The 14783-nt window shown below is 46.1% G+C and overlaps 1 protein-coding gene across 6 annotated transcripts in view; it reads right to left on the bottom strand.

Annotated features, from left to right (window-relative positions):
* LOC138754527 (rootletin-like) overlaps window positions 1-14783 on the bottom strand; it is a 128449-nt gene that overhangs the window by 99626 nt on the left and 14040 nt on the right. For all 6 annotated transcript variants that reach the window (XM_069918907.1, XM_069918905.1, XM_069918910.1 and 3 more), the window contains exon 4: window positions 407-598. In XM_069918907.1, coding sequence (XP_069775008.1) covers window positions 407-598 — 192 coding nt within the window. The remainder of the gene's footprint in view (window positions 1-406; window positions 599-14783) is intronic.

Genomic DNA, 14783 nt, shown 5'->3' with positions numbered 1-14783 from the left:
GCCTCCTCGGCAATCTGTTCCTTCACTGCGGTAGAGCATTGCAGTGATTCACCACCACCTGCAAGGAGATCTGCTGCACTTTGAAATGATAACCCACCCAATGCCATAACTGCGTGCTCTTGTCCAGATTGTTCCACGATTGGAGACATCTACCAAGGATCTTTCACACTTTAATATAATAACTCCTCATTCTTCTAAACTCCCAAGGATATAAATCTAATTTCTTTAGCCACTCGAAAGAACATCCATCTCCTCCCAAGAATTAGTCTTGTCGACTGCCTCCCCTGTGGTTATCCTCAGTCAGATAAATAATTAGGTAAACAAATAGAGATATATAGAACGATGAACACTGTATAGGACTCAATAATTAAACGACTGTGATGTGTAGCGGTCTTATCTGGATCACCTTTGACTGAAGCTTCTGCACGAGTTGGGCCTGTCGCTGCTGACCCTCCTGGTAGGCCTGGAGCTTGCGTTTGTATGAAGCCTGTTCCTCCTCCAGGTGTCGGCGCAGCTCCACGTTCTGCTGTGCCAGGCTTTTGTTTTCCAGACACTCCCGTTCCCTCTCGCCCGTCTCGAGCCTCAGGGTCTTCTCCAGCTGCGGAGACAAAGGAGGAAGCAGAGTGAGGGATGGTGACCATGGTGAGAACTATGGTGGGGACCATTGAGGGGTTCTGCGACTGAAGAACACACAGGCGGCAGGCTGTTGGTGACTAGATGTGAGGAATCCATGCAGGCTGCAAGCTTCAGGCATCTGCGGTCAAGGGACTCGAACCAGCCTGCAGACTGCTGGAGACTGGCTAAAGGGGTAACAGGTATCGGAACTAGGTTGCGAGAGGGCGTCGAGGGTTTGGACTGAAGGGTATGAGGCTGCGGAAGCACTGGAGATGAATTCACTGACACTCGGTGACTTTGGGGGGGGGGGGGCAGCCTCTCTTTTGCTTCTATTTCTCTGGCTGTAAGGGACGCAAGAGTCCTTAAATGAGTTTCTTATTGAGTTTATTGTTCTAACACCAACATGAGGCACGTTCCCATCTCCTTGACGCTGTTTGGCTGTAACGTCTTTCCTTTCCCCTCTACAGCCATAGTCTTGTTGTCAATGCATAATTCCATGAGGAAAGCAGCGACTTTTCACCAGATAGTTATGTGTATCATTAAACCTACAAGAGCAATGACAATGTCACCTTTCAGAATCAGGATTTATTGCCAAGAACAAGTCATAAAATTAGGTGTTTGGCGGCAGCGTCAAGCATTATTATAACCATCTTACAACATTACTCTAATTTCTGCCATTGGGTCCAATGCCAGTGACACAAGGTGCAACACACCAATACCCGAACTAACGGCCCATTCTCCACTCATAAGTACCTCGATGGAGCCTCAACCTCTCTGTCCCATCCATCCCTCCTTAGAACTGGGTTTAAATCTGAGAACTTAGGGAGGCACAGTTAGTGTAGTGCTTGCTGCAACACTATTACAGCGCTGGTGAACGGATTCGAATCCACCGCCGTAAGAGTTTTTACATTTTCCCTGAGACCTGCATGGGTTTCGTCCAGGTGCTCTGCTTTCCTCTCGTCCTCTACAACACACCGGGTGGGTAAGATGATTGGGTGTAATTGGGCCCAGGGGTTTCGTGGGCTGGAAGGGCCTTCTACTGCACTGTATTGTTAAAATTTAATGAATGATCTAACCGCACTGTGAGGACCTTTTCAGGGGAAATGCATCAGTTCAACACCCTGGCTCACCACAACCTTCTCAAGGGTAATAAATCTCAGTCTCACCGTGGCACTCATAAATAAGTTTGCAGAAGATACAACAATCGTTGGCCTCATCAGAAACAACGATGAGTCGCTCTACAGAAGAGGTGGAAAATCTCGGTCGTGCGAGAATAACAACCCAAGTCTCAACATGGACAAGTCGAAGGAGATGATCGTGGACTTCAGGAAGACCAGGAACAACCACCATCCCCCCCCCACCCCCACCACTACACATCCACAACTCTGTAGTGAAGAGAGAGTTAACTAGTGACCTATCATGGATAATCAACACCTCCTCACGTCAGGAAGATGCAACAGTGACTAAAGCAGAAGAGCGAAGCGGGCAAGGCTACCGGCCACCATTACGGAGCTCCATCGAGAACGTTCTGGCCGGCTGTATCACAGCGTGGTACAGTTGCTGCAGAGAAATGGATCGGAGGTCATTCCACGGGGCCATAAGAGTAGCAGAGAGGATCACTGCAGTCTCCCTCCCCCCATCGATGTGATCTACCGGGATCGTTGACTGAAGAGGGTGTGTAAAATCATTGAGGACCCCTTCCACCCCGCACACTTCAACCTTTCAGCCGCTCTCATTGGGAAAGAGATACAGGAGTATAAAGGCCAGCACCACCAGGCAGTCTGAAGGGCTGAGACTCTTAGATTTATGAAACAATATTTATTGATGTAGATGAAATACTTGTCCTGCATATGTATTAATTGTCTGTATGTGTGTTACGTCTGCATGTTCTGCACAGAGGACTGGAGAACGCTGTTTGGTCAGGTTTACTTGTACAATCAAATGACAATAAACTTGACTTGCACCAGATGCGTAAAAACCATCTGTTTAATCCACAAAATTGCCTCTGATTCTACCTCATCCCCATCAACACCGGATCTCCCCATTTCACTGGGTGAGGGTTTCAACAGCAGATAGGCTCAGACAAGGGTGGAGTCAAGAACACGTTCCAGGCAGAGATGGAGAAGAAACAGACGTCTGGCACGGGAGAGAGAAAGCAAAACAGAGCATGGGATTCATCAGCCTTCCTGGCAACTCACAGCCCTGTCCTGCGCTGAATGCCCATCAGAGAACCATTAGAAACAGTGGACAGACTTTGTGGTGGTGGCAAGGTCCAGCAAGCGCACATGTGGTGACCGATAGTACGTTTACTGGATGCCGTCAGTGAGAGGCACCATGCAGGTGAGAGGAGACGCTACACATTGGGTGAGTGAGCGTAAGCAAGGGGGAAAGGTGCAGCATTCAAGGGTAAATAGTGGACAAATAAAATGCAAATTGATCTTTAAAATTTGTATTGATTATCTTGTTTAAAAAGCACTTTATAAACCATTTAAATGAGGACATAATAGCAGACATTAAAACATTCTATGATATAGTTGACGATCATCAGTGCTCCATTACATCCTGACTATTCTCCCAGTACATACCCATGTCCCCTATTACAGTCACGTAATACCCATTACAAGCAGATTCACTCCTCCTTTATCAACAGACGGCCCCATACTCCCACCGAGTAGCGTGCCAGAATTCTCCGCACAAGGAAGCTGCAGAAGCTGCCCCATTTAACTCATTTAAAACTCTGAGCTCTGATTATACAGGGGATGCAGGGTTATGAGGAACGAGTGGGTAAGTGGAGCTGAGTCCGCGGCCAGATCACTCATGGTCTTATTGAATTGGTGGAGCAGGCTCGATGGGCCGGATGCCCGACTCCTGCTTCTTACGTTTTGATGGTTCGAGACTCGCTCTCTCACAAGGCGTGTTCACCCTGCCCTGAGAGATTATCAGCCCACTGCCCACCCCAGCCTTTTGTGTGTTCTCTCTGCCCCGTTACAATGACCCACTCCCGGACCACCATGGGAGCCCCTTTGCAGCTAGTGGATTCCTGCCGACAGAAACAATCTCTCTTCATCTCTACAAACATAAATGGAGGTTTCCATGGTGACGCCGTGGATGGAATTCTCTGATTTAAATCCAGCGAACCCAATTACCTGCCCACTTGTGCCTCCTTTTCATGTGCGGCCAGAGGACAGATGAATGTTTGGTTTGCAGACGTGCCAGCTGCATCCTGGGGAGGTTTGCAGGGTGCAGACATGTTGCTTTGTTACGGCATTGCTCTCTTGTATTCAAAATTCTCTTCTCATCCCCATGGTAACAGCTTTGGAAGCCAGTCTCTCGTTGTAGAGAGCTCCCGACTCTGGTTGGAAATGATGGACTCAATCACCCCATCAAAGCCTTGGATTTTGCTTGCTCTGAAACTGTATGCAATTGTAGAAGTGCAAGATTCTCAGTCATTTGTTCCTGCAAGTAATGCTTAGGGTGGGGGAACACTCCAGACACCGCAATCTGACCTGACAGATCAGTGAGGACTGGTAAGAACATCTTCTCCACAATCTCCATCAGTACTGGAGCACCACAACGCTGCGCTCTTAGCCCCCTGGCTCGACTCACTTTACACCTATAACTGTATGGCTCGGTACGACAATAACACCATCTACAAATTCGCTGATGATACCACAGCCATGGATGTATAAAAAGGATGAATACAGGAGGGAGATTGAAAACGTGGCTGAATGGTACACCAACAACCTCAAATTCAGTTACCAAAACCAAGGAGGTGATTGTTGACTTTAGAAAGAGAAAACCAGAGGTGCACCATCCAGTGATCATTGGGGGATCAGAGGTAGAGAGGGTGAGCAAATTTAAGTTCTTGGGAGTCACTGTCTCGGAGCATCTTTCCTGGACCCAACTTGAAGAAAGCATGTCAGCCCCTCTACTTCATCAGGAGTTTGTGGAGGTTTGGCATGACATCAGAAACCCAAGTAAAACAGATGTATGCTGCAACGTGAGCCGACCGGCTGCATTACGGTCTGGTATGGGAATACCAATACCCCTAAGCGTAAAGCCCTGCAAAAGGTAGTGGATGTAGTCCAGGACATCAAAGGCAAATCCTCCCCACCATAGAGAACATCTACAGGGAATGGTGCCATCTGAGAGCAGCAGTGATCATCAAGGATCCACACCACCCAGCACACGCTCTGTTCTCACTTCTGCCATCAGGAAAGTAGTATCGGTGCCACAAGACTCGCATCACCAGGTTCAGGAACAGCTGCTGGCCCTCCACCCTCAGTTTCCTCAACAACAAACTCAATCAGGAACTCATTTAAGGACTTATTTCTGCACTTGATTTTTTTCCCCCTCTCTATTTCAGTTCGTTTACATTTCTTTAAACACGAGTACAGTTTTTTTTAAGCAAACAATAAGGGGTAATTCTGCCTCGCCCACAGGAAAATGAATCTCAGGGTTGTATGTGATGGCATGTGTGTATTCTGACAATTAATCTGAAATCTGAATCTGAAATTACAGATCCACTGATGCTGCCCAAAGGACTCTTCATCTGGGTCTTTGTTTTTTGGACCAGTTTTCTATAATCAAAGCTCCAAGTTCACACATTCAATCACACCCTCCTCATCATTTCCAGAGAAGTGACCCGCAAACGTGTCCAGGACACAAAGAGCAAACCACTCTCTGGGTTACCGGCCACTGTCTGGCTTGGCTGCCAGTCTAAAGAGTGGGCATCTTGTCCTGCCACAGTGTACAGCATTCGACCATTAGTGGTGCAAGCTTTGGGAGATAGTCATCTCCCGAGGGCAGGGCAAGAGAAAGCTGAAGCACAGTTAGCATAGCGGTCAGCGCAATGCTGTTACAGCACCAGTGACAGGGGTTCAAATTCGGCACTGTCTGTAAGGAGTTTGTACGTTCTCCCAATGTCTGCGTGGGTTTCTCGGCTGCTCCAGGTTTCCCCCCACCATTCAAAACGTACTGAGGGTTGCAGGTCAATTGGGCGACACTGCACGTCTAAACTTAAACTAAATCACATCCATGGCCATGAACAATGGTTGCTTGAGTAATGATGGGGCCCCAGGAACTGCACTCTTGCCACACATTTAGCCAGGCATTTCTTCCATCTGTACTGAGCACTAGTGAAATAGTAAGGACATTGGCAGGTCCCGTTACAGTGACCAACAGGTCATCAAATGTGCATTAGACACGTCTTTATCTAATAAACAAATCGAAATGAAGAAATGAGGAGCAGTGCTAGGCCCTCAAGTCTGTTCTGATGTTAAGTAAGATTGTGGCTACCTGCTAATCAAGATCATATTGACCCCTGCCTTAAAATATTTGACTTCCACGGGAAAGTCCGAAAGAAAAAAAAAATGACCTCACACCTTTCTTCTATTTTAAAATAGGGGTCCCCAGTTCTAGCATCTCTCATGAGATGAAATATCCTCTCCAAGTTAAGAGGATGTTTTAATCAAGTCACCTCTCACCCTCCTAAGTTCAGGCCCTGCCGGTCCAACCATCCCTCATTCGATAACCTGATCATTCCAGGAGGTCAGTATGACTAAAATTGTAAAAGTAAGGTATCGATTGGTTTATTATAATTTCATCCATCAACAATATTTGACTCCGGAGAAATTAAGGAAATATAAATATATTTCCTCTGATTTAAATGCCATAAGGAAGTGGGTTCTTTTTTTACATTCAGTTTGGTTATGTGAGATGGTTAAAACTTTTTGGAGCAAAATTGAGGAATTTTTGGAAGTTATGTTTAAATTTAAAATTTCACTTGATCCTATGATATTTTTTACTGGGTTATATTAAAAAAATTGAGTTTGGAGTTAAAATTAGATACATTTCAAATAGCCTTTTTGAGATTGGCTTAAGCTGTAGCTCAAACATGTCTCGCAATTACTTGGAAAAAAGAGAATAATGTGAGTATTCGACGATGGCATGCGGAAATGAGATCTTGTGTTCTGTTGGAAAAAATAAGGTAATAATTTACAAAATAATTATCCCTTTTTTGTTAAAACTTGGAGCCCGTATATGGAATATATGCGCTTTAATTATTAATATTTTCTTCCCCATACATTGATGGTGTTGCCCCAATCAATCCATGGCAAATAATTGAAGGGCATTATGTTAGTTTCTCTTCTCTTTCTTCTTTCTTTCTTTTGGGGTCGTTTAGAGGGGAGTTGGGAGGGGTGGGTCGGGGGGTATATGGGATAAAATATGATGTATTGGCTTGCATTCTGATGTATGATGTATTATGATTTAAAAAATAAAAATTTCAAAAAAAAAAAGCAGGAATCCTGGCTTCTTGCTGAGGGAACTAAAGCTCACTACTCCACATTAAACGGTACACAGCAGCCATCAGCTCTGCATCACTCACACAACAAACCATTAAGGGCACCACTGATTCAAAAAAGATCGAACGGGGAGCAGTCTTGCCTCTGGAGGGAAGGATATAAACTGAAGATCCATCCAGGACGATATGCCAATGCAATGCAGCTCTTTAGCTATCTTGTAATGATAAAACAAGCTCGATGTGAAAGCAGCTTGGCGCTATTTTAAAGAAAATTGGGTGGTTTCACTTTATCATGGAGAACAGCTGTCCATTAATCGACAACCACCCCATATATTTACATTTGCTCTCTCCCCTTCTCAGTCCAGTCTCAACAAAGGGTCCCGATCTAAGCCCTTTTGAAATTAACTGCCCATTTCTCTCCATAAATGTTGCCTGACCTTCTGAGTCTCCCCAACTATTCTTTGTTCAATCAACACCACTAAGGCAGGTTTGCCTAGAAATTCCTTTACAGTCGGTAGGACTAGATGCCCCATACGGTGGGACTAGATGCCCAGTGCGTCATACGACAATTACATTGGTACGTTCGTACCACATCTGCTAATTCGTGCATTACTCTTTCCAACTGGGGAGAATGTCCAGGCAACTACTGTATATTTCGGCAGGTAATTACCATATATATCAGTGTGTAAGTCGAGCTGTGAAGCCCAAAAAAATTTCTCCAAAAGTGAGGGGTCGACTTGTACGCTAGATATACTTTTAAGACCTTAAATTCACTGAAAAAAACCACCCCACCCCGACTCTTCCCCACTGCTGGGAGCCGCCATAAGCGCTCCTACCTGGAACCCTGAGGTCGCCGTTGCCGCTCCTATCTGGTAGACTGAGGTTCCTGCTCCCGTTGGGAGCGCGGTGTCACCGCTCCAGTTCCGCGGGCCGTCGCCGCTGCTGCCCGGTAGGCTGAGGTGTTTTTTTTAAACCTATTGAATTTACACCTTTGTTTCTCGCGATTGGGGCGCTTAAAAAAAAAAAAATTGAGATGTTCCTGGGAGGCCTGGACAGCCCGAAAAATAGGAGTCAACTTGCACGCCAGGTATACTATAAAATTAGGCTGAAAATGGGGGTCGACTTATATGGCATAATGTATGGTATCTGCCTGTTATTGGACCGGGATTAGTGAGATATGGCCACATATTATCTGTCTTGTTTCCTTCGTCACAACATAGGTAATCATTCAGATGCACTAAGCTTGAGATATATTGAACTGATGACAGGACATTTTTAAAATTTATCTTTCTTCTTTGGCTTGGCTTCGCGGACGAAGATTTATGGAGGGGGTAAAAAGTCCACGTCAGCTGCAGGCTCGTTTGTGGCTGACCAGTCCGATGCGGGACAGGCAGACACGATTGCAGCGGTTGCAAGGGAAAATTGGTTGGTTGGGGTTGGGTGTTGGGTTTTTCCTCCTTTGCCTTTTGTCAGTGAGGTGGGCTCTGCGGTCTTCTTCAAAGGAGGCTGCGGCCCGCCAAACTGTGAGGCGCCAAGATGCACGGTTTGAGGCGTTATCAGCCCACTGGCGGTGGTCAATGTGGCAGGCACCAAGAGATTTCTTTAGGCAGTCCTTGTACCTTTTCTTTGGTGCACCTCTGTCTCGGTGGCCAGTGGAGAGCTCGCCATATAATACGATCTTGGGAAGGCGATGGTCCTCCATTCTGGAGACGTGACCCATCCAGCACAGCTGGATCTTCAGCAGCGTGGACTCGATGCTGTCGACCTCTGCCATCTCGAGTACCTCGACGTTAGGGGTGTGAGCGCTCCAATGGATGTTGAGGATGGAGCGGAGACAACGCTGGTGGAAGCGTTCTAGGAGCCGTAGGTGGTGCCGGTAGAGGACCCATGATTCGGAGCCGAACAGGCTCAGTGCTTGACGTCCTGCTTTGCGGAAACTGCCAAAATGTTTGGCCTGGAAGTCAGCCTGAAGAAAACTGAGGTCCTCCATCAGCCAGCTCCCCACCATGACTACCAGCCCCCCAACATCTCCATCGGGCACACAAAACTCAAAACGGTCAACCAGTTTACCTATCTCGGCTGCACCATTTCATCAGATGCAAGGATCGACAATGAGATAGACAACAGACTCGCCAAGGCAAATAGCGCCTTTGGAAGACTACACAAAAGAGTCTGGAAAAACAACCAACTTTAAAATTTATATTCCATCAAGAAACAGCTGCCTGGTCAAGTCCAGACACCTTATGATTAGTGACAAGCTCCTATATTCAACTATGCCCGATTTTTTTCTCAATGGCTTCACTCGTGGTCCAAAGGACCAGCCATAATACTAATGGCTTCACTCGTGGTTCCCAAAGGACCAGCGATAATACTAATGGCTTCACTCGTGGTTCCCAAAGGACCAGCCAAAAATACTAATTGCTTCACTCGTGGTCCCAAAGGACCAGCCGCAAACACTAACGGCTTCACTCGTGGTCCCAAAGGACCAGCCGCAAACATTAACGGCTTCACTCGTGGTCCCAAAGGACCAGCCACAAATACTAATTGCTTCACTCGTGGTCCCAAAGGTCCAGCCACAAATTCTAATGGCTTCACTAGTGGTCCCAAAGGACCAACCAAAAATACTAATTGCTTCACTCATGGTCCCAAAGGACCAGCCACAAATTCTAATGGCTTCACTCGTGGTCCCAAAGGACCAGCCACAAATACTAATGGCTTCAATCATGGTCCCAAAGGACCAGCCGCAAATACTAATGGCTTCTCTCGTGGTCCCAAAGGACCAGCCACAAATACTAATGGCTTCACTCGTGGTCCCAAACGACCAGCCACAAATACTAATGGCTTTACTCATGGTCCCAAAGGACCAGCCACAAATACGAATGGCTTCGCTCGTGGTCTCAAACGCAAATAGTAATGGCTTCACTCGTGGTCTCAAATGACCAGCCACAAATGCTAATGGCTTCACTCGTGGTCCCAAAGGACCAGCCGTAAATGCTAATGGTTTCACTCGTGGTCCCAAAGGACCAGCTGCAAACACTAATGGCTTCACTCGTGGTCCCAAAGGACCAGCCACAAATTCTAATGGCTTCACTCGTGGTCCCAAAGGACCAACCAAAAATACTAATTGCTTCACTCATGGTCCCAAAGGTCCAGCCACAAATTCTAATGGCTTCACTCGTGGTCCCAAAGGACCAGCCACAAATACTAATTGCTTCACTCGTGGTCCCAAAAGACCAGCCACAAATAGTAATGGCTTCACTCGTGTTCCCAAAGGACCAGCCACAAATGCTAATGGCTTCACTCGTGGTCCCAAAGGACCAGCCACAAATACTAATGGCTTCACTCGTGGTCCCAAAGGACCAACCAAAAATACTAATTGCTTCACTCATGGTCCCAAAGGACCAGCCAAAAATACTAATTGCTTCACTCGTGGTCCCAAAAGACCAGCCACAAATAGTAATGGCTTCACTCGTGTTCCCAAAGGACCAGCCGCAAATGCTAATGGCTTCACTCGTGGTCCCAAAGGACCAGCCGCAAATACTAATGGCTTCACTTGTGGTCCCAAAGGTCCAGCCACAAATTCTAATGGCTTCACTTGTGGTCCCAAAGGACCAGCCGCAAATACTAATGGCTTCACTCGTGGTCCCAAAGGACCAGCCACAAATACTAATGGCTTTACTCGTGGTCCCAAAGGACCAGCCACAAATACTAATGGCTTCACTCGTGGTCCCAAAGGACTAACTTCTTAAAATTACTTTCATCAAGAAATTTCCATACCAATAGAACTCTGCTCTTTGCTGGAACATCAATGGCCTCCTTGAGTGGCTGCAGCCATGGTAACCAAGCAGAGGATCATCCTGTTTCTGTTAACGTAGCAACCTAAACCTATTTTGTTTAGAAACTTTTCTCAAGTACATCTTCTCTGGTTACATTTTTTGCTTTGCTTAATTTGCTTCCATTTTCCTCCTTCTCTGACCAAGGTGCGACGCGTCAGGTTCCAGCCATGAGATTATTGTGTGTATTTAATGCCAATGGGATAAGACCATAAGATGTAGGAGCAGAAGTAGGCCATTTGGCCCATCGAGTCCACTCCGTCATTCCATCATGAGATCATGAGCTGATCCATTCTCCCACTCAGCCCACCTCCCCTGCCTTCTCCCCATAAACTTTTATACTCTGATTAGTCAGATACCTATCAATATCTACCTTAAGTTAGTGTAGAGGTTAGTGTAACGGTGTTACAGCACCCGCGACCAGGGTTTGAATCTTGCGCTGACTGCAAGGAGTCACTCCGTGTCTGCATGGGTTTCCTCCAACCCTTCAAAACTTACTAGGATAGATCAATTGGATGCAATTTGGCGGCAAGGCCTCACGGACCAGAAAGCCCTGTTACTGTGTGTATTTCAATACACCCAACAACCTGGCTTCCACTGCCACCCACATCAACAAATTCCAGAGATTCATCACCCTCTGGCTAAAGAAATTCCTCCACATAGTTAATGAAGGCAGGCATCACAGACATGATCCAATCCTGCAAAGCATCGGAAGAGCCGGGGGTATTCAGCCCCACTGTGCAGGAACATGGAGGTGGCTGTCCAAAGCAGAGGTCAGTGTAAAGTGATTGGGGGGATAGGGGGCGGGCTGGAGCCTGGCTGATTGCCCCTCTCCCTTCATGAACCCTTTCTTTCCCAGGACTATCAGACATCTCACTCGTACATGGGAGTTGTCCTTGCTGTGTGTTCACTGGTCTCCCTTTAGAACTCTGCATTCAGTAGTACTATGTATGGGCTGACAAGATGCAATGCACGCAAAACAAGCTTTCTCGCTCTACTTCACTCCATGTGTCAAAGCAGCTTGGCGCTATTAAGAAAATTGGGTAGTTTATCTTTATCATGGACAATAGCTGTCCATCATTCAATATTCACCCCACCCCTATTTACATTTGCTATCTCCCCTTCTCATTCCAGTCTCGACAAAGGGTCCTGATCTGAGACTTTGACCGTCTATTTCTCTGCCTGACCCTCTGAGGCTCCCCAGCTTTTCATTGTTTATGCGACAGAACTAAGTCAGGTTTGCCTTGAAATACCTTTACGGTCAGTCGGACTAGGTGGCCTGTGCTGTGGGAGCAACCAAGTGTCCTACAAGTTACTTTCAGTTACGTTGTTGGTACGTTTCTATTTCAGACACGTGCTGCTATCTCGTGCAATACTCTTTCCAACTGGAGAGAATGTCCAGGCAATTATCAGCCTGTTTTTAAGATTGTGATGAGTGAGATCTGGCCACGTGTTATCTGCCTGGCTTTCTTTGTTACAATGGAATTTGAACTTGACCCCCCCCCCCCCACCCCCCCCCCCCCCCCCCCCCCCAAACCATCTGTATTGTGAGAGTCACTGGAGCTCAGATACGGAATGTTGAAAGGAATAAAAGAGGCAAGCACAGCTGGCAGTCTCACAGCTCCAGCAGAAGATTCCGTACCAAAGTCCGGCACCGCAAGTGTGGAGTTTGCACCTTCTTCCTGCTTCTGCATGGGTTTCCTTTGGGCACCCCAGCTTCCTCCTTCATCCCAGACTCGGTCGTGCAGCTGTGCCCCAGTGAGCGGTAGAATCCGCAGGGAGGCAATGGGGATGTCGGGAGGGTGGGACGCAGGGAAAATTGGTGGTGGGAATAGGACTGCTCCGCGGGGGCTGGCAGTCATTTGATGGACCAAACTGCGGAAATAGGATCAGTTGAGGCAGTGGGAAACACAGGCATACTGGAGAGACCAAGGCTATGGGAATAGCGGCAAAACATTAGCATGGGTGTGATGGGCCAACTAGCCTTCTTCCATGTTGTAATTCTGGAACTGAGGAGCACTTCACTTGCTGAGAACAGAGCAGCTTGTCCCTCTTGCTGATTCGTGTGGATGCCTTCTCTCACTTGGTGACAGTGGCATGTGATAAGTCTCCACAGATATAAGAATGAGGATGGTTCATTCATACATTCTGGTCTTGTCTGACCCTAGTCAAATATTGGGAAGAAGTTTTCTGTACTTTATCAATAATTATTAATGCAAATTTAACACCAGACCACTTGATGGCCTTGTTTAGTTGAAAGTAACAAAATTTTCTTAATCTCTAAGTCATGTGGGGGCCTTCCCCTCTCTTATTCAGACAAGTTACTTTGATCAGATGGAAAGATGCTGTCTCGCCCAATCGACATCAATGGTTACATGATGTCATATTTAACTTTGGAGAAAATAAAATGTTCAACAAGTGTTTTAAATTTAAAAATTTCTAATCTTTGGGGCTCCTTTTTGTATGACTTTCATAACCTTTAATGGCACTAATAATTATGTAACGTGATTCTTGTAGATTTAAAATTATTTTTATTTTTTAACTAGTAGTGTACTTTATATGGCCATGTAATTTTAGGCTTTGTATGATATAATCATATTTTAAATTTATTTCTCTCTTTTTATTTTTTTTTCTTCTTTTCAATATATGAATCAATAATGTTGTATAAGTATATTTTTGCTTACATTATTACAGCTCTATCAGTGTTATGCATCAATCTTTTTTTCTGTAAATATAAAACTTAATAAAAATATTGAAAGTCTCCAAACTCCTGCTGCGATGAGCTGATGGTGCCCTTGGCTTTGCATCCCTGTAGGGTATTCAAGTCAGCAGCTTAGCCATGAGTTATGGCAAAGTGAAATTCAAAGGCTGTGTGGGAGGGGTAGAACTGGCAGGAGGATGCCGTGGCTTGGAATGTGTTGTGTGGCGTCACTATTCTTCTCTGATCCCGCCCAGCGAGGCAGCTCTGAATCTTGGCCGGTCTCAGGCATGTGTGGACTTGTTGGTGAATTACTCAACTGGAAAGGCAAGCACAGGCATGCATCTTGCCCCTGGGTTGCTGCCACCAACATTAGCCTTGTTTCTGATGCCTAAATGCATTCCTAACAGGAGATAAATCCACGGCAGCAAACCATGCACACTTTGCAGTCCCAGAATGCGCTTGTACGAAACCCAGAACATCTTTGGGATGGCAGTTATTTGCTTCTCTCAGTTGGAGGCAACTTTAAATTACAGCACACAAAGATTCAAACAAAAACCAGGAATCTCATTACAATTATGGAACCTTTAACTTTAATGCACAGAGAAACGAAGTGTTGATTTACACAACAAACCGCCCCCCCCAACCCAACATCCTCACCGCATCCTAAAGCACTTTCCAACATTGAAAAGTAAAGTGCTTCCTCGACATAGACTCATATAGCACTTGTCTATGCCAACCAAGTTGGCATTGTGGGCTAGCCTGCATTTGGTTCATATCTTTCCAAGCCCTTGGAGTAGAGATAACTCTAATTCCAGTCATTTATTGTCATCTGATTGCACAAGTACTACCTGACAAAACAGCATTCTCCGGTCCTCCGTGCAAAATACGCAGATACACTACCAGAGGTAATACACATACAGAAAAAAATATATAGAAATAAATCAATGAATATTGCTTCACGAATACGAGAGTCTAGGATGGTTATTGTGAGCAGTTCCTTTTCACTGCCTGTGGGAAGAAGCTGTTCCTCAGTCTGTTTAATACTCTGATATTTCTGTATCTCTTTTCTGACAGGAGCAGCTGAAAAATGCTGTGTATGGGGTGGAAGAGGTCCTTAATGATTTTGCGTGCTCTCTTCAGGCAATGATCCCGATAGATCACATCAATGGGGGAGGGGAGGAAGGAGACTCTAGTGATCCCCTCTGCCTCTGTGGATTGACCTCTGATCCATTTCTCTGCAGCACTGAGATGCAGCCGGCCCCAGGGTGCTCGATAGGGATCTTTTACATTCAGGAACGGAGCTCTTCCTCAGTGGTGTATTTTGGTTCAG

Source organism: Narcine bancroftii, chromosome 2 (assembly GCF_036971445.1).
Source record: "Narcine bancroftii isolate sNarBan1 chromosome 2, sNarBan1.hap1, whole genome shotgun sequence".
NCBI lineage: Eukaryota > Metazoa > Chordata > Chondrichthyes > Torpediniformes > Narcinidae > Narcine > Narcine bancroftii.
This window is presented reverse-complemented; position numbering and strand designations above follow the sequence as displayed.